Here is a 19449-nt window from a genome sequence, read left to right as displayed (position 1 = left end):
GTGGGCATCCTCTGCTTTCAGGCCCTTCCACCCCTGCTGCTGCAAATCTCCGGCAGGAGGTCCCCAGGATGGGTGGGAGCCAGGCTGTGCGGCCTCCAGTGGGTGAGGTGGGGCCCTGTGCTGCTGCTCACAGGCTGGGTTTCATTCAAAGCACTGGGGAGCCACAGGGAGCTCGGGACAGGGGCAGGTGTGTGGGGTGCGCCTGTCGGGAAGCCTGGGGTCCACCTGCGGGTGGTCCCTCAGCCCTCAGGGGCTAGGGTTTGCTCTGAGTCCCTCCCTTCACCTCACAGAATCCCCCGAGGGGTCTCAGGACCTCCAGGGCTCGTAGCCGGGATGGCCAGGTGACACTGACACCTGGTCCCTCGGCTGCCTGCCCCTCTGGCCAGTTCGACCCGGCAGCCCAAGCCCAAGACAGAGAGACAGAGACACAAAGAGACACACACAGAGAGACAGAGACAGCAGAGAGACAGAGACACATACAGAGAGACAGAGACAGTGGGGAAGCAGGGAGACAGAGACACAGACACACACAGAGAGACAGAGACAGTGGGGAAGCAGGGAGACAGAGACACAGAGACACATACAGAGAGACAGAGACACAGAGACACATACAGAGAGACAGAGACAGTGGGGAAGCAGGGAGACAGAGACGCAGAGACACACACAGAGAGACAGAGACAGCAGGGAGGCCCTGGGCTATTCTAGGGCATCGCCCAGTTCCTCACTTTGTTTCCCTAACTTTTCTCTGGATTATAAACCCACACCTGCTGATCAGGAAGCACTTTAATCATCCACACGGGTTTAAAGGGGCATCCAGGGACCGGAGGGTCGGGCTGCACACAGGTGTGAGGACGGCCACCCTCTGCTGCCTCTGCAGGTGGAGGAGCCCAGGGCCCGTCTTCCTGCTGGCCCCATCGGCTGGAGCCTGGGAGCTGGGGTGACAACTGGGTGGGGGCCCAGACCCCCCCTCTGTTTCCCCCTAGGCCGCAAGGAACCACGTAAGGCTGTGGGACAGGCTGTGGGCAGAGGGTGGCCGTCCTCACACCTGTGCGCAGCCCGACCCTCCGGTCCCTGGATGCCCCTTTAAACCCGTGTGGATGATTAAAGTGCTTCCTGATCAGCAGGTGTGGGTTTATAATCCAGAGAAAAGTTAGGGAAACAAAGTGAGGAACTGGGCGATGCCCTAGAATAGCCCAGGGCCTCCCTGCTGTCTCTGTCTTTCTGTGTGTGTCTCTGTGTCTCTGTCTCCCTGCTTCCCCACTGTCTCTGTCTCTCTGTATGTGTCTCTCTGTGTGTGTCTCTTTGTCTCTCTGTCTCCCTGCTCTTTCTCTCTGTATGTGTCTCTCTGTGTGTCTGTCTCTGCCTCTCTGTCTCCCCACTGTCTCTGTGTCTCTGTCTCTGTGTCTTTGTCTCTCGGTCTCTGTCTCCCCACTGTGTCTGTCTCTGTCCGTGTCTCTCTCTCTTTGTCCCTCTGTGTCTGTCTCTCTCTGTCTCCCCACTGTCTCTGTCTCTCTCTGTCTGTGTCTCTCTCTGTGTCTGTTGATCTCTCTCTGTCTCTGTTTCTCGTGTCTGTTGGTTTCTGTGTGTCTCTCTCTGTCTCTGTGTTTCTCTCTGTGTCTGTCTCTCTCTCTGACTCTGTCTGTGTCTCTCTGTGTCTGTTGGTCTCTCTGTCTCTGTCTCTCTGGCCCTCTGCCTCTCTCCTCCTTCCCTCTTGCAGAACCGAGGTCAGGAGCCCAAGGTCAGGGTTTGCATTGTGTGTTTCCCAGAAGCCTCGCCGGGCAGCTGTAAACGGGGAGAAACGGGGAGAAACGGGGAGGGCTGATGCCGGGCGGAGGCTCAGGATGGGGGGCTCTGCATGGCCCTTTTGGGCCCAGGCCCCCGAAGTGTGATGCTGGGGCTCTCTGTGTAGGTTCTAGGTGTCTGGAGGAGTGGGGCCCCTCCCCTGCTAGCCCCCCAAGGACCCTTCCTCGGATCCGCAGACCTCATGGAGGTGGGGGACCACGGGCGTGTGTGAGTGAGGGTAAGCATAAGTGTGTGAATTGTGCATGCGCATGTGTGTGGATGTGTGCGTGCCTGCAGGAGTGTGGGTGAGCCTGAGTGTGAGCATGCGTGTGTCTGAGCTCCACGTTCCCTCCTCCCCCAGAAGGCAACCCTCAGCCTGCCAGCAGGTGGATGGAGCCCAGCAGCCCCCTGTGCCCACTCTGGGCCTTGTTGTGGGGGCCCAGCCCTGAGCAGGGCCTGTCCCCAGCCCCGTGTCCCCACCAGGAGGGCTTGTGACCGACTGATGTGCTCACCCCCACCCATCTGTGGCCATCGCTGGTCGTGACGATCACCTGCTTGGCCTGGCGCATGCAGATCAACGGTTTGCACGAGGCGGGGGCAGAGGCTGCTCCCGTGGGGGGTCTGCAGAGCGGCCTGGTAGGTGGCTGGGTCATCATCCATCGTCCATCGTCCCCATGGTCCCTATGGCTCCTCCTGCCCAGCAGGGCCCACTCGTCCTTCCCCAGACGGGGCTCCTGGCCGCCTCGGGGGCCATCAGGAGGGCTCTGGACAGTCTTGCAGCCCCACCTGGCCCCTCATGGCCCCCTGTGCCCCTCCCCGCTCAGGGGACAGGAGACTCTGGCGTACAACAGCCAAGGCCCGCTGCCCCTGGGGGGTGTGTGGCCCATTGCGTGCGTGTCTGTGTGTGTCTCTGTGTGTGCCTCTGTGTACATCTGTGTCTCTGTGTGTCTACATGTCTGAGTGTGTCTCTGTCTACATGTCTGTGTCTCTGTGTGTGTGTCTGTGTGTGTCTCTGTGTCTGTGTGTGTATGTGTGAGTCTGTGTGTGTCTACATGTGTCTGTGGGGGTCTCTGTGTGTCCCTGCCGCATGTGGGTGCTGAGTCGGATCAGTTCTGAGACTCTGGCCCTACAGATCACAGGTGCTGGAGCCAGGCGCCCACACAGGCCTGCCTAGCGACGTTGAGTCTCCCCAAGGACGTGGTCACTGCAGAGGCCTCCGAGGCCTCAGCCTTGTTCCTTCGCCAGCCTCCACTTGCCTACGTCCTGGGGAGAGGCCACTGGCTGGGGTTCAGAAGCCCCGTCCCCTGGCCTCCTCTGGGCTTCTTCCTTATGTCCTGAGCCTGGGACACAGGGGCAGCCCCAGACCTGCAGGAGTTCTGCTGCCTGCCTGGGCCCCTTGGCCAGGGGCTCCCTCGCCCTAGGAGAGGGTGTCTGCCTGCCTGTGTGGTCTCACTCTGTGTGGGCAGCTGTGGGTCTGGCCAACTGTCCCTGAGGGGCTCTCTCCCTCTGACCCTGCACTCTTGCCGCCAAGGCTGCAGAGCCCGGCCCCTCTCCACGTGCTCGCGGGCTCTGTGGCCCGGGGGAGGCTCTGGGCCTCACTGGACCAGTGTCCGCCTGATGCTGCGAATCCTCAGGGAGCCCCAGCTGTGAAGGCCACCCCAGGCCAAGCAGGGCCACCTGCCCTGGGGGTGGGGTCTGGTTCCCAGTGGCTGGGACAGTGTTAGACACGCTGGCTGGGGGGTTCTGAGAGCCCCTGTGAGCCAGGAGGCTGTGGGTGCAGCCCAAGGTACTGCTTATCGCTGAGCTGGGCAGGCCCAGGAAGGGGAGTCGGCCCCTTCCCTGGACAAGCGATTCTTGCTCACGTGTGCTTTGGGGCCCCTGACGCAAGCAGAAGCTCGTGGGGAGATAAGGGCTGGAGGAGGCGGGGGGACAGGCTGGCCCCGTCCCAGCTCCCGGGCCAGCAGCCCCCGGCCCACAGCCCTCGCCGCCCGCCCGCCCGCCGGGCCCTGGCTCAGCACTCTTTTCACAGCAGGTCTTTGTGCCCCAATCTGGCAGGTGCGGGGGTGGGACGGGGTCCTTGGCACAGAGCAGCCCTCTGGCTGCATGTGACAGCGGCAGCCAAGGTCTCCCCTGCGCATAAATGTGGAGCTCGCTCGGCGGCAGCACAACTCCCGGCTCAGAGAGTTCTCCACCGCTCCTCCCAGGCTCACGAGGCTCACGGGCTACCCAGTGCCAGCGGCCCGGGAGGCTGGACCACAGGTAAGACGAGGCCCAAGGCCTGCCTCTGGGAACTCGGCCCTGGCTCGGCTCTGCTCTCCTCACTCCCACAGGATCTCCGCACCCACCAGGCCTCAGTCCCGACGTCTCCCTGCTGCCCGGCACGGGACCCTCCCCCAGGACAGCCACCTCCCGGTGCTGAAGAGCCGGCCCTCCACAGAGCCGCCCGCCGTTCCTTTTTCCTATGCATATACTTCTTTGAGGATCTGGCCTAAAGAGGTATAGGGCATGGGAAAACGGGGCGGTCGGGTCCTCCCCAGCAGCACCTGCACCAGCGCACCTGTACCTGCTCCAGCAGCACCTGCCTCTTGACTTGGGACTCCGCCTGCTTCCTCTCTCCTCCGCCCGGGAGCCCCGGGGCTTTGGCCCCCACGTCCTTGGGGCAGAAAGGGGCCAAATATTCTAGAACAAGGAAAACGGGGATGTGTGCTTTTGTGTGGGTTCTGGAAGTGTCTGGGGAGGACGTGGTCCAGGCCTCTGCCCTGGGTTGATCTCTGTAGCCCCTGAGCTGGGACCCAGGATGCAGAGAGGAGGGCTGGAGCTGGGCGGTGCTCTGTGACCAGTCTGACCGGAGATGGGGGTGGACGCCTTACAGGAAGTGGCGGGAGGGACAGGCCTAGGCTCTGGGGCTGCCTGGTGGTTGGGAGAGGTGGGGCCGGGTGCCTGGGATCTGGGCTCTGGCTGGGAGGATCCACAACTCATTCTTTGGACATTTTCTTTGCAGACCACGAAGCTGCACCGTGTGGGGCCCACTTTTTACACAAGTGGGTGGTGGTGGATCCAGGCGAAGACAGGAGTGAGGCGTGGCGGAGACGCGTGCACGCTGGGTCTGTGCGCTTCTGCTGCTGCTTTTTTTTTTTTTTGAGATGGAGTCTCGCTCTGTCACCCAGGCTGGAGTGCAGTGGCATGATCTCGGCTGACTACAACCTCCATCTCCCGGGTTTAAGCGACTTTCCTGTCTCAGCCTCCCAAGTAGCTGAGATGACAGGCGCCCGCCACCACACCTGGCTAATTTTTGTATTTTTAGTAGAGATAGGGTTTCACCTTGTTAGTCAGGCTGGTCTTGAATTCCTGACCTCATGATCCACCTCCCTCGGCCTCCCAAAGTGCTGGGATTACAGGCGTGAGCCACTGCGCCCGGCCGGCTGTTGCTTCTTAACATCTTTATTACTTTTGTAATCATGGGTATGAGTTGATTTTCTGGTTAGAAATTTCAGTAGAGCTAATTTCATTCAAATGTGTGAGATGTGGTCAAGTTTTGACAATAAATACAAATTTTGACAAAGCAGCTCTGTCATGCTGGTCTCCTCTCGTTCGTGGTGGTTGGACGTCACATTAGTTAAGTGTGGACTTGGGGAAACTTAGTTAAAAATGCATAAACATAACGGGGATGAAACGGCTCCTGGAGCCTTGGTTGGGGGCCTGGCCTGGGCACCGGTCTGGGGCCACCCTTCTGATGACCAGGGTCGCTGGAACAAGTCCAGAGCCTGGGACCGGCCAGCAGTGTTGGGAGAGCCCAGACGGATGGCTTGTGAGGGCGGGGGCCCCGTGGCTTCCAGGCCTCCGCAATGGCCAGGGTGGGACTGTCGGTTTGACTTCCCGCTGAAGGAAAATGAACAGGGGGGTCCCTCATCAGCCTGGTTTAAGGAATGACAGTCGGCTGCTGTCTTAAAAGAAGGCCTGAACGGGAGTTGGGGAGGCCCCACCCTTCAGCCAGAGTCCTCGTCAGCCGGCAGGGCCACGCCCAGGTCTTTGAAGGTGGCAGCCTTTATCACCACTGAGCCTAGCAAATGGAGCAATGAGCTGGCTGAGAAGCCCCCAGGCCCGTTATCAGGGGCTGCCTCCCCAGGTTGCGCATCCTCTCCAAGCCTAGCACTAATCTCATCTGATAGTCACCTCCCACCTCCCTCATAGCCTGCAGCCTGGGTGTCGGAGGGGAAAGATCAGGCAGCAGGCAGAGGGGTAAGGTGCTTCCAGCTGGGAGGGCTGCAGGCCACACGTGGAAGGGCAGCCACGCCTCCCACCCAACGAGCTGGGCTGCTCCCCCTGCCCCCTAGGGAACGGTGGAGGTCCGCCCTGCTGGGGAGTCTCTTCCGGGCCTTTGAGTCACTCTCCACAGGACACCTGAACATAGGGTTTTAAATCTGCACAGATAAAGCAGGTATCACCTCACTGTGCTGTGTGGACATGCAGCAGCTGTTACTCACAGACGGTGTCGGCAGAATGGTGGATGCAGGCACAGCTGGATCCAGGGAGCCAAAGGCTCTGCCTCACTCTGCACTCGTACCCCGCCTGGCTCCGTCCCTCTGCCTCACTCTGTGCAAGTACCCCGCATGGCTGAGACTCTGCCTTGGGGAGTACTCAGGAGCCCCAGGAGTCCCCTGAAAAGCTGACCGCCACTCCAGGGCACGAACGGAACCTTTCTGAGGTGGGGGTGGCAGAGCCTCCCAGCCAGGCTGCAGAGGCAATGGGAGAAGGGCCAGCTTTTCTGGTACTTACCCTTTTTTTTTTTTTTTTTTTTTTGAGATGGTGTCTTGCTCTGTTGCACAGGCTGGAGTGCACTGGCGCGATCTTGGCCCCCTGCACCCTCCGCCTCCTGGGTTCAAGTGATTCTCCTGCTTCAGCCTCCTGAGTAGCTGGGACTACAGGTGCCTGCCACCGTGCCCAGCTAATTTCTGTATTTTTAGTAGAGATGGTTTTCACCATCTTGGCCAGGCTGGTCTCGAACTGCTTACCTCGTGATCTACCTGACTTGGCCTCCGAAAGTGCTGGGATTACAGGCGTGAGCCACCATGCCCAGCCCAGGTGATTTTTCTTTGACTGGGGGCCGTGCAGGGCCCTACCAAACACCCCTAAAGGGGGCCGAGGCCTGCTTTTGTTCAGTGAGCCCACTTTGCTCCAGAGGTCCTGGCGTGGCCTAGGAGGCCCTGAGCACTCTGCCACTTCCTCACGGCCTGGAAGCCGACAAGTCTGGGCTCGGAATGGGAGCAAGTGCTGGGCCTCGGAAGAGACGCTGGGGCCAGCTAGGGGCCAAGTCCAAGCAGCCTCTTCCCTGCAGGTTCCTGGATAGTCTCAGGTGCAGAATCGAAGAGAGAAGTGCACGAGCCCCGTGGACTCCTCAAGGAGAGGGGAGTGGCTATTCTGCCATATTTATGTCATGCTATGTTTTGAACCCTTTGAATGTCAGTTTCAGATCTGAGGCCCTGAGCACTGCCTCCGGAGACAGCGTGTTCTCCACACCTGAGGACACGGACCACTCCCCAGCACCGTCCCGAGCCCCTCGGAATCGTCCCCACCAGCTGTGCAGGGCTGTGCTTTCCCACACTTCTTTGTCACGGCTCATGTGTGCACCTGTGGCTGTGTCTCCTCCGCCTCTGCATCAAGGGCACCCTGCCCTCTCTCACAGAAGCTTCTGCAGAAGCCCAGCTGAGGGCCCTGGGAGTCCCCGAGGGTTCCTGTCCACTGGAAGTTAGATGTGCAGGTTCCCAGAGATTCTTGGCAGGACTATTTCATAGCGACTGCACCTCTCACCCGATCCCGCGGGGAAGGAGCCGGCATAGCCCTCGGCCCCATGTGGGTGAGCAGCTCAGAGGGAAAGGAGGGTGAGCAGGAAGCCTGGTGGCATCCAGCAGGCCCTGGGCCCATCAGCAGCCAGAGCCCCCCGCCGGTGTCCACACCTGGCCCCACAGCCTCCCTGTCCTGACAGCCACTTGGGTTACAGAGAGGACAAGGCAGAGGTGACAAAGGGTGTCCAGGGCTTGGGGGAGACACACGACATACGCACAGTACACAAGTTCACTACACACGACACACGCACAGCACATGTGTTCACTACCCACTCACACACAGTACACACGTTCACTACACACATGCACAGCACACTTCACTACACAGACACGACACACGTGCATACAACACACACAGTACACACATTCACCACATGCACACAGGACATGCACACGCTACACACGACATAGCACACATTACACATGCACAGCATACACATTACACATGTACAACATACACACGATACAGTAACACCACACGTGCATACACTACACACGCACACACAACACATATACACCCCACATCCAGAGCACAACACGGAATTCTCACTTTCATGACATGTACGCACTCACACCACACACATCACACGTGACACACCCACTCACACGCCACGTGCAGCACACGTGACACACCCACAAGTGACTCAGCTTCGGCAGGAATCATTGTGGAGCTCAGGAGTTCTGGAGGGGCGTCTAGAGACGGTTGTTTTCTGATGCATCTTGACTGGACCCCAAGACTTTCTGTCTCTGAGAGCTGGACCCTGAGGGCCCTGTCCTACGCCATGACCCCTGCCCTCTGGTGCGTCCAGGCTGCACCCCTCGTGCCCAGCTCCGCTGAGACCTCCTCACAGATGCAGCTTCTGACCACCTTCCTCTGCCCGGGATGTGTGGGTGTCTCTGCCCCGCCGCCCTGCACCCCCAGTCAGGTCAGGACCCCCAGTGCTTGTAAGATGTCCACATGGGGATGCTGAGTGGGGTGGGGCCGAGAGCACCTGGAGCACTGTGCTTGTGGGGGCAGCTGGGGGCATCCAGGAGCAGAGGACTTGCCAAACTCTGGGCCTGACGTCCAGCAGTCAGCCAGAGGACCCCAGGTGAGAGCGGGAAACGGGCTGCAGGGATGTGAGGAAGGCCCCCAGGTGAGAGCGGGAAACGGGCTGCAGGGATGTGAGGAAGGCCCCCAGGGGAGAGTGGAAACGGGCTGCGGGGATGTGAGGAAGGCCCCCAGGGGAGAGCGGAAACGGCTGCAGGGATGTGAGGAAGGCCCCCAGGGGAGAGCGGAAATGGCTGCAGGGATGTGAGAAAGGACCCCAGGTGAGAGCGGGAAACGGGCTGCAGGGATGTGAGGAAGGCCCCCAGGGGAGAGCAGAAACGGGCTGCGGGGATGTGAGGAAGGCCCCCAGGGGAGAGCGGAAATGGCTGCGGGGATGTGAGGAAGGCCCCCAGGGGAGAGCGGAAATGGCTGCGGGGATGTGAGGAAGGACCCCAGGGGAGAGCGGAAGCAGGCTGAGGCCAGCGGAGTGGTCACTGCATCCTGGCCAGCTGTGACGCAGCAGGTGGGTGGAGTAGGGCTTGGGGGCATCTTGGTCTTCAAGGTCCACCCAGATACCAGCAGCCCATGGGGCCTGGGCCAACTCACTCTGCAGCCCCGGATGGGGGACAGGGAGAGAAGTTTGGAAGTCACGGGTGGCAGAGCCTTCCCTGGGCCTGAGGGCCTTGTGGATCCCCCAGAACTCAGGGTCTAGGTCCCTGCTGGACACTTGGAGCCCGCCCCACTCCTCAGCCTCCGGGACTTTGCCCTTTTCCAGAGCTCCTCATCTGCAGGATGGAGCCAGGGCCCTACGAAGGCACAGGTGTGCCTCCGAACAGGCCCAGCTCAGCCCCAAGGGGCTGCCTGCCTCGTAGGGCCCAGTGTGCTGGCAGGACCTCGAGACACCACTGGGCCAGGGCCCTTACTCACTGGGGGAGTTCAGGACCAAGATGGTGTGGTTTGTGGCCCAGGGCCACACAGGGGACCAGAAACCAATCCCCAAGGGCGGTGACGGACACTTGTACTTTTATCACGGACAACGTGACCCCGTCCACATCCACAAATCAGTGCTGTCCTGGCCAAACCCAGTAGCCCCTGTCCAGCAGCTGCCCTCTGAGGGCCTCGCCCAGGCTTCCGTCACATCATCACTTGCCAGGACAATGCACGGCAGCTGTTCCCCTCTTACCTGAAGCTGTATTTTAAAAGCACATGCCAGTTGTAAACACTTCCAACAAGGAAGAAACAAGCAAGGGGAAAGTGAAACTCGCTGTGAACGCAGCCGCAGGACCACGCTTCTGTTCCTGTTGGGGTGCCGGGTGGGTTTCACAGGTTGCCTCTGGTTCTGCAGGCTGAACCCGTCTGCCTGGGCGCCCCGTGCTGCCTGCCTCCTGGGCACTCTGGGGCGACATGGACGGATGTGCACTTGTCTCAGGTTCCATGCATACAGTCAGGCGTCTGCACCAAGCACGGTCCATCAACGTGGGAGTCCTCCTCGGGAGGGGCTTCCGTGCCTCCCATTCTGGGCACTTCCAGACCTTCTGTGGGAAGTGCTGTCCTTGAGTCATTCTGTTTCGTCCCGAGGCTGCTGCGAGGAGGGGGACAGGTGAGCACGTGTTGGAGGGTGGGGACCTGCGGAACAGCTTCAGTCCAGGCACAGCCGCAGGTCCCGGCTGCCCCGCTTTCCCTGGCCCGAGAAGAGCAGCCCTCAGCAAGCTGTGGGTACAGTCCTGGCTCACACACAGCCTACAGCGCACTGCAGGGCCCCAGCATCCCCGCCCTCATTTTCACCTTTGTTCCCTCCTGCTTTCCAGCTTTGGAGTTCTTGTTAAGAGGGACTTGAACCATAAGGCTATAAACACGACACCTGCATTCCGTGTTTTCTTTTTTACACACAAAGCTTACAACCTTTACTGTTTCCAACTGGAAAACCAGTTTTTCCAACCCTTTTTAAAAAACAAAGGATCCTTTTATCGTACTCTGAAAGCCCTACCCATGACAAGCCCCCTTCTGCATTTGACTCTGTTCACTGACCCTTCGTTTCCTTCCTAAACCGACTCTTTTGGTAACTTTCAGTGAAGAGGTAGCTTTAATAAATATATTCTCAGGGCCGGGTGCGGTGGCTCACGCCTGTAATCCCAGCACTTTGGGAGGCTGAGGGGGGCGGATCACAAGGTCAGGAGTTCGAGACCAGCCTGGCTAACATGGTGAAACCCCATTTCTACTAAAAATAGAAAAAATTAGCCGGGCGTGGTGGCGGGTGTCTGTAATCCCAGCTACTCGGGAGGCTGAGGCTGGAGAATCGCTTGAACCAGGAGGCGGAGGTTGCTGTGAGCCGAGACTGCTCCACTGCACTCCAGCCTGGGCGACAAAGCAACACTCCGTCTCAATAAAAAAAAAAAAAAAGTATATATATATATTTAGTTTTTTTTATATATATTCTCCAGAAATCTCCAGAACCTTTGTGTGGGTTAGGGTGAGAGGTGTCACCACGATGTAAACAGAACAGCTGAGTCCTCCAGGTAGGAGCCAGGTGCGATCAGCAAGACCGCGAGTGTGGGAGTCTGAGGCGCCTCCTCAAAATGCATCCCCTGTCTGGGGCAGAGCACACAGGCCCCGGGGCCCCGTGGACAGGGCTGGTCCCAGCGTAGGCCGGCCACTTCCTGGGGTAGGGGGGTGGGATGCTAGAGGCTGCCAGCAGCAGGAAGCCTCCGCAGAGGCCAGGGCCTCTTGTGCCACTTGGCAGAGACCCCAGAAGGAGCCAGGGGGCAGCATCAGAGCCTGGGGCCCGGACAGGGGTGCCCAAGGGCACAGCAGCTGCAGGCCATTGGTAAGGCCAGAAGACGGTGAGTGGAAAGCTGGGGGCGCGTGGAGAGACCCCGAGAAGGGGCTGTGCAGCTGGGGGTCCTGCATTTGCCGTTTGTGTTTCATCCGGCGATTCTGAAACCAGGTTTTTATCTGCAGGAAAAGCAAGATCAGAGCAGGGGTGAGACTAGGCCACCGGCCCACCCTTGCCCACCCCAGCCTGCCCAGCCCACCTCACCTGGACCTCTGAGAGCTGCATCTCCCTGGCCAGCCTCTTCCGCTCCAGAGGGCTCAGGTACTGGTGGTGCTGGAAGACGCCCTCCAAGGTGCGGACCTGCTCCGTGGTGAAGGCTGTGCGGACACGGGGGGCCCGCAAGGTATTTGGCTCCTTACTCAACCCTAACATGGAGGGTAAGGGCATTTGGCTCAACATGCCACCCCATGGGGCAAGCTCACGCCCACGGGTAACAGGTGAAGACAGCCATGCTGGGGGCTGGGCAGGGCAGATCTTCTCACCTGACAGTGACCAGCAGCCCCCCACCCCGCCGCCTCCCAGGTCACGTGCGGAAAGGGGGCTCAGAGAGGGGGCTCAAGGGAGGAGGGAATGTTAACAGCAGCTTGGGCCTGCCTTCCACTCAGTTCACTCAGTTCACTCAGTTCCGCCCCATCCCACACTTCCCTTCCAGAAGCCGGTTCCCAGGATGCCCTTCCCGCAGCCTTCCAGGCAGGTAAGGTACAGTCCATTATATGCTAAGGCCTGGCGACCCACCCAGGGGGACCCGTCCCTGTCCCGGGCTCCGTCTCCTCAGCCAGCGGAGGCCAGCTCAGTTAATCCCCAGGCCCATTGTGGTCAAGCCTGTTTCCTAATTTCTAAGTTAAGGAATGGGGGCTGGCACTAAACAGCCCCACGAGGTGGTCTGTGGAGCTGGGTCTGGGTCCCAGGAAGGATTAAATGCAAGTCTGACCAAAATGCTCACTGGAGTTTCTGCGGAAGGAAGCATATTTTACAAAATGTCTTAACGTTAGCCTGAAAGCACATGGTAGACCCAAAAAGCAAATGCCTTCTGGCAGGGAGGGCTGTAGGACTGGCATCAAGAAGGGGGTTGCGGGACAGGGATGGCTGGCTTTTTTGTGGTGGGGCAGGATAGCTAGCTGGGGAGAATACATTTAAATTTTCATTTTCCTTAAGTACAAAGTTATTCCATCATCAGTCAAATTTTTAAAAATGAAAACTTGTAGATGATGTCAACCCCACTTTTGACCAAGTACTACCTTAAACCTAAAAGTGGTGATGATGTCACAAAGACTAAAACACAAACGCAGAGAACCTTTGTTCTCAGCAGACAGCAGAGCATCTGGGCGGCCACAGGGGGAACTTCAGAGCTTCTGCAGGCATGGGGTCACCGCCACCCCTGCAGCGAACCGGCAGGCTCTTTAAAGACAGCTGTGCTCCAGGTGGCCTGGAATGGGCTTGAGCCTAGATGCTGAGCAGGCACCGGCTTTGCTGGGGGGCGGGGGGGGAGGGGCTCGGCAAATCATCGAGACCCCTGGGTCCCGATGGTTGCGGGGCTGGAACACCAAGGGCACAGGTGCCCACGCCCGCGCTGTGTTTCAGTGAGCGCCCAGAATCAGGGCAGGGAGGTGCGGACAGGGACCCCTTGGACGGTCCCTCGGCACCAGGCCGGGGCGGGGGACGGGGACACAGCTGAGGAACGGGTTGACAAAGGAGGCAGAGGAGCCCATCGGGGGCTCAAGGAGAGAAAATCCCCGTCAAGGCTTTGGTTCCGAGGGAAGCTGCGCTCCAGTGAGGGCGCAGGCAAGGCCTTCGCCGGCCCTCATGGAAACGCCCCCGGCCCTGACCTAGTCCGCAGGGCACCGCGGGGAGTGCAGCCGCCGGGCTCCTGGCCTCTCCCCCACTCCCATCTCCACCTGGGAAGGAATGGACCCCCCCACCCGGACCTACCGGCCACCGCCCTCTCCGGCGCAGGCAGATTTGAGGACCTGGCGGCCTCCCTGATGCTGACGGCCTGAGGGCGCTGCCGGGCGCCGGATGTCTGGCCCGGGCCAGGGAGGATCCCCGGGGAGACGTCGGCAGGCCTGGGGGTGTGGGTTGTCCCTGAGCAGCTGCTCTGGGAGAGCCAGTCCACGGAGCCAAAGCTGGAGGGCTGCTGCCCGCCACGAGGAGGGGAGGAGGAGAGGCGCATGGCGGCCAGGTGCGCCGGAGGGAAGGCCAGGCGGGGCTGGCCAGGCGCAGGATCTACCTCGGGCCTCGCCAGGCGGCGGCGTTTATAAGCCCAAGAGGAGGGGGCGGGAGCCCGGTTTGCATACACGGCTAATGCCGAGATAAGCGGGGCCTAATTGCCTTCGATTCAGAGGCACAGAGGAGGCCGTTCACACCTCCCCGGCTCCTCGATGTCTGGGGGCGGGGCGGGGCTGCGGGCCCTGGTTAATGGAGAGGTGATGGTTCGGGACGGGTCACCGCCTTTCATCTCTCCCACCCCCCACCCCGCGGGCCGAGGCCGCAGGAAGGTAGGAGGGTCCCACTCCCACTTGGGCCTGTCCTGAGAGGTGCCGGGCGACCTCTCCTCTCCAGGGGGACGCTGGCGCCTGTGCCCAGCCAGGACACCCGAGGGCGAGCAGGGCTTCAGGCTGGGAGAGTCAGGCCGGTGCCCGCGTGCGCTCCGTCCAGGCTGTGCGGCCGCGCAGGAACCGAGGGAGGCTCTCCCGGAAAGAGACGCGGAGGGCCCGGGGAGCGGCGCGCGGAGGCGGGAATGTCGGGAGGGGCCTCTCGGGGGACTCGGCCGCCTCCAGCCCTAATCCGGCTCCTCTGGGGGACTCACTCCCGGGGCCATCGCAGGAGCCTCTGCATTCGGGCGCGGGTGGCTCCCTGACTCCATCCCGAGCTGGAAGGGCCGCAGCCACACTGCCTCGCACGGCGGGGTGGGAACTCCGCGTCGTTTGCGGGACTGGCGCGTCCCCGCCAAGCCAGACTGTCCCCACTGTGGCCAGGGCGGGGGCAGAGCCGCCGGTGACTGTGGAGCCCAAACCTCACGGGGACGCCCTGAGCACGGGCCCCCGGGACGGTCATAGCGACGCGCGGCCGCCGCTCCCACGAACCTGAGTCCCGAGCTGTCTGCGTCTCCGCGTCCTGGGCGTCCCCGGGTCGCCTGCGCACGGCGTCTCCGGCGGCCGGAGTTAGGCGGAGGCGCAGGTCCGGCCCCCGAAGCCATGCGGGGTCCACGGAGCAGCCCCGACTCCCGGCCAGGTCCTGACCGCGGCTGCCTCAGCGCCCACCCCGCCCGCGGAAATCAGAAAGACCGGCGGGCCTCGCCCCACGGTTACGCCCACCCCAGCCAGCCGAGTCTCCGGGGCTGAGCAAAGAGGGAGGAGCCCGGGAGGCGGGCGCTGGGGCGGGACCTCAGCCGGGAACCGATCGGCGGCCGACCTGGGGTCACAGGTAAGGGGTCGGGGAACGGACCGTGCCGCCGCTGACCCTGGTCTTCCTGGGACCCTGACGGCCCAGTTAGGTCACTGGGCCCTCAAGGGGGAGGCTGGCGGCTTCCCCCTTGGCGCTGGGGGGCTTTGGACGTGGCCTCGGGGGTAAAGCCAGGAGGGGCGGGGGGCCAGGAAGCCGGCCTAGACCCCCTCCCCATTTCATCTCCGGAGAGACCGGGTCACCCCCGGTAGAGGAGCTTTGAGCCACTGCACAGGACCGGCAGAGTGTCCCGGCCGGGAGCAGCGAGGGCCCAGATGCCTGTGGCCACAGGGCTGGCCCCGAGGATGCGCCATGGGGCAGGTCCCCAGCACTCCCGCAGTGGGGGCGGAGGCCGTGAGGGTGGGGGCTGCGGCGGGGCGGTGCCTCAAAGTGGAGCAAGACAGCACACCCTCACACATCCCGCAAAAACATACAGAACGTTCGACAGGCAGGGAAAAGGCCCAGAAGCCTCCCTTACATAAAGAGGAACACCACGAGCATGGATTTGCGAAACGCCAAGCACCCAGCTTTCCATTTCTCCATTTCTAATTTCCGGGGCCCCGGGCCCCGGTGTCTCAGCCCCCTTCTGTACGTGGTTCAGCCCCCCCACCCCCAGCTCTACATAGAGCCCCTCCTGCCAGTTTCCCAGCTCCCCCACCCACCACTTCCACCTGAACCGCCCCCTCCGACCCCCCGCAAGTCCGAAGACAACGTCACCTTCACACAGCAGGATCACACAGCCCCTCTCTCCTGGGCCCCCACCCCAGCCCCTTGCTGCGGCCGGGGTGGCCCCTCTCTCCTGCCCAGCGGCCCCACCGCCGTGGCTCAGGCCTCCCCGCCTCCTGCAGCCCGGGCCCCTCCCTTCACCCTCCCTCTAGGGCCCGCAGAGGTTGCTCTAGCCCAGGCCTGGGGGTCCCCAAAGCTTCCGCCTCCAAGCCTCCGTCCGCCCCCGGCTCTGGGACGGCGCCCTGATGCGCTGCCATGGGTAGGAGACTTAGGCGCCCCCCTCGCCTCCTTCCTCCCAGCCCCTAGGGCAGCCCAGCCCCGAGAATTGCGCCCCGCACGCCCCAGAGCGTGGTCCCCGCGGGCGTCGCCCCGTCCCCCACCCTCCGGGGCCAGGCCGGGTTGCGCTGGGCAGGAAGTCCCGCGTCACTCCCAGGCCGGCAGCCCCGTCCCCACGCACAGCCCGGAGCCCAACTAGTCCCCGAAACGCGCTCCCCCCGAGTCCACAGCCTGAGGACAGGCACTGGTCCCAGCGCGTGCTGCCGGCCCCGTCGCGACTCGCCCGAGCCTTCTCCGAACACTCTGGGACCACCTGAGGGGGAGGCCCCAACCCCTCCCCAACACCCACCCCCACGGCCTCGGCCTCCCTGGCACCCCACGTGCCCCCTTCCCCGAAGCCCCACGATCCCCGCTCCCCGACATCTCCACGCCCCCCTCCCCGACACCTCCATGCCCCCCTCACCGACACCCCCACGAGCTCCACTCCCCTACACCCCCACACCCCCCTTCCCTGACACCCCCACGCTCCCCTCCCGGACTCCCCCACGCGACCCTCCCCGACACCCCCACACTCCTTCCTCCCTACACATCCACGCCCCCTTCCTCGACACCCCCAGGCCCCCCTCCCTGACACCCCCAGGCCCCCCTCCCCGACACCCCCACGTCCCCCTCCCCGACATTCCCACGCCCCCCTCCCCGACACCCCCACCCCCCCTCCACTACACATCCACGCGCCCCCCTCCCTGACGCCCCCCTCCCCGACACCCCCACGTCCCCCTCCCCGACACCCCCCTCCCCGACACCCCCACGCCCCCTCCACTACACATCCACGTGCCTCACTCCCTGACACCCCCACACCCCCTCCCCAGCACCTCCACGCCCCCCCGACACCCCCACGCCCCCTCCCCAACACCCCCACGCCCCCTCCCCGACACTTGTCCACTAGGAAGTGGGGCTGGTCTGGTGCACGGCCGCTAAAGAAACGCTAAGCCGGCCAGGTGCGGTAGCTCACGCCTGTAATCCCAGCACTTCGGGAGGCCAAGGCAGTCGGGTCACCTGAGGTTGGGAGTTCGAGACCAGCCTGACCAGCATGGTGAAACCCTGTCTCTACTAAAAATACAAAATTAGCCAGGCGTGGTGATACATGCCTGCAATCCCAGCTACTCGGGAGGCTGAGACAGGAGAATCGCTTGAACCCGGGAGGCGGAGGTTGCGGTGAGCCAAGATCGCACCATTGCACTCCAGCCTGGGCAATAAGAGCGAGACTCCATCTAAAAAAAAAAAAAAGGAAATGCTAAACCAACTGTGCTCAGACACTGGCCCCATTAAACAGCACACAGGAGGCTAATCCTGCCATCCCTACAGAGTGCCTTAGTTATTTTAGAGACAGGCTTTCACTGTTGCTCAGGCCGGAGCACCTCATGTGATCATAGCTCATTGCAGCCTCGACCTCCGGGGCCCAAGTGATCCTCCTGCCTGAGCCTCCAGTGAAGCTGGGACTGCAGGTGCGTGCCACCATGTCCAGTTAATTTTTGTGTATTTTGTAGAGATGGGATTTTATCATGTTGCCCAGGCTGGTCTCAAACTCCTGAGCTCAAGTAATTCTCCTGCCTCAGCTGCCCAAAGTGCTGGTATTACAGGCATGAGCCACCGCATCTGGCCCCTAGATTGATTTAAACAGCCAAAATATACTCCTTGCACCAGATTAGAAAGCATCAGAAGTCCGGGGCCCATGTATTCAGATTCATTATTCTGATACCGGGCTCAGGAGGATCATAGCACGTGGCCCCTGCCCCACTACCTGAGCAGGAAGGCAGATTAATTGTGCTTGGTGCCCCTAAATTGCTCCAGCCCAGAGATGGGTCCTTCCTCCAGGGCCGAGTGTCCAGTAACCCGAGTGATAGAGTGGCACAGTCCCCACCCTTAGGGTGTTGGTGTGTTTGCTGGGATGTGGCTGTCTGGACCTGGGCTTGCTGTCAGGCATAAGCTCTTGGAGCGACAGGGTCACGTAGGGTGCACCTACGCTCTGTTTCAGACCCCACTGTGACCCCAACCTGTGATGCTGACCTTTGGGGGCTGTGTATGTGAGGGGGAATGTTTGCAAGCTTGGCTCATCCAACAGGCTTTTAGCAGCTTGGAGATTCTCAGGAAACACAGCAGGGTGGAGCTGATGTGAGACAGGGTCTCACTCTCACCCAGGCTGGACTGCAGGAACAAAATCAGGGCTCACTGCAGCATTGACCTCTTGTGCCAAAGTGATCCTCCCACCTGTTTCCCTGAATAGTTGAGACTACAAGTGCATGGCACCACACCCCACTGTTTTTTTGATTTTTAATAGAGATGTGGTCTCACCATGTTGCCCATGCTGGTTTGGAGCCTGAGCTCAAAGTGAGCCTTCCGCCCAGGCCTCCCAAAGTGTTGGTATTACAGGCATGAGCCACCGAGCCTGGCCTAGAGTGCCTTTTTTTTTTTTTTTTTTTTTTTTGAGACGGAGTCTCACTCTTGTCACCCAGGCTGGAGTGCAGTGCAACCTCCACTTCCCAGGTTCAAGCGATTCTTCTGCCTCCTCCTTCCTCAGCCTCCCGAGTAGCTGGGATTACAGGCGTGAGCCACTGCATCTGCCATCAGTGTTTTTTTGTTTGTTTGTTTTTTGAGACAGTCTCTGTTGCCCAGGCTGGAGTGCAGTGGCGCAATCTTGGCTCACTGCAACCTCCGCCTCCTGGGTTCAAGCAATTCTCCTGCCTCAGCCTCCCGAGTAGCTGGGGCTACAGGCACGTGCCACCACACTCGGCTAATTTTTGTAGTAGAGATGGGGTTTCACCATGTTGCCCAGGCTGTTCTCCAACTCCTGAGCTCAGGCAATCCACCCACCTCAGCCTCTCAAAGTGTTAGGATTACAGGCATGAGCCACAGCGTCGGGCGCCTCAGTGTCTTAAATGAGGTGAAGCGTGGAGTTAGTTTTTGTAGGCGTGGTCTCACAGGCCTCCCCCTCAGACCTGGGCAAGCCCTTCATTTCCCCAGGAGCTGCCATTAGCACTAGCGGGAACTACTCTTCCGGATCCCCAGAAAAGCATGTGCAGGAGGGGCTGCAACCCTACCACCCACAGGGAACCCCTCAGGACTGCTGGGTGCTGGGCCAGCGGGGACCCCCCCAGCCCCATTTAGCTGCATGGCCCTGGGCAAACCACTTGTCTTTCTGGATGGGCCCACTAATTTGCAGGCATTGTTATGCTAGCGGAACTCCTCCAGGCTACATTTGTATCTCCGGCTCCACCCAATCCCCCCTTCTGACTCAGGGGTCCAGGGTGGGGCCCTCTATTGCTACTTGGAAAATGCTTCCTGGGCAGGTCTGCTTCGGTTTTCTCAAAATTGCAAGGATCCTGCCCTCAGCCTCTGTCCAAGGATCACACCCCAGCCGCTCAGCGCCTCCCTAGGCCCACCCAGACCAGAGCCACCTCCCTGGAGACAAAACAAGCATCCTCCCTGGAGCTGTGTGGCTCCTCTTCCTCTTTTCTTTC

At 61.1% G+C, this 19449-nt stretch overlaps 1 protein-coding gene and 1 long non-coding RNA gene across 3 annotated transcripts; one reads left to right on the top strand and one right to left on the bottom strand.

Moving 5' to 3' along the window:
• The first annotated feature begins 3910 nt into the window (after nucleotides 1–3910).
• Nucleotides 3911–5347, top strand: LOC129006018 (uncharacterized). The gene is made up of 3 exons (XR_008491890.1): nucleotides 3911–4041; nucleotides 4131–4278; nucleotides 4784–5347. It is a non-coding gene; the product is annotated as an uncharacterized LOC129006018 (long non-coding RNA).
• Nucleotides 5348–9752: 4405 nt separating this feature from the next.
• VENTX (VENT homeobox) lies at nucleotides 9753–14589 on the bottom strand. 2 transcript variants are annotated; one of them, XM_054504017.2, is made up of 3 exons: nucleotides 13418–14589; nucleotides 11693–11853; nucleotides 9753–11607 (listed from the first exon to the last, which is right to left on the bottom strand). In XM_054504017.2, exons 1-3 carry the CDS (start codon nucleotides 13656–13658, stop codon nucleotides 11227–11229), a joined length of 783 nt encoding a protein of 260 aa, XP_054359992.1. In that variant the 5' UTR covers nucleotides 13659–14589; the 3' UTR covers nucleotides 9753–11226. The 2 variants fall into 2 exon arrangements, with proteins under 2 accessions (XP_054359992.1, XP_063526489.1); XM_063670419.1 differs by having other exon boundaries at nucleotides 11699–11853; nucleotides 13418–14564.
• Nucleotides 14590–19449: the final 4860 nt, after the last annotated feature.

Source organism: Pongo pygmaeus, chromosome 8 (genome assembly GCF_028885625.2).
Source record: "Pongo pygmaeus isolate AG05252 chromosome 8, NHGRI_mPonPyg2-v2.0_pri, whole genome shotgun sequence".
Taxonomy (NCBI): Eukaryota; Metazoa; Chordata; class Mammalia; order Primates; family Hominidae; genus Pongo; species Pongo pygmaeus.
The sequence above is the reverse complement of the archived record's forward strand: the minus strand, read 5'-3'. Positions and strand labels throughout refer to the sequence as shown.

Excerpts from the sequence above, each read along its gene's own strand:
- VENTX (XM_054504017.2), bottom strand. The coding sequence starts at position 13,658 with ATGCGCCTCTCCTCCTCCCCTCCTCGTGGCGGGCAGCAGCCCTCCAGC. Across the intron at positions 11,854-13,417 it reads GCCGGAGAGGGCGGTGGCCG|GGTTGAGTAAGGAGCCAAAT; the intron begins GTAGGTCCGGGT and ends CCTCCATGTTAG. Across the intron at positions 11,608-11,692 it reads TGCAGCTCTCAGAGGTCCAG|ATAAAAACCTGGTTTCAGAA; the intron begins GTGAGGTGGGCT and ends CTTTTCCTGCAG.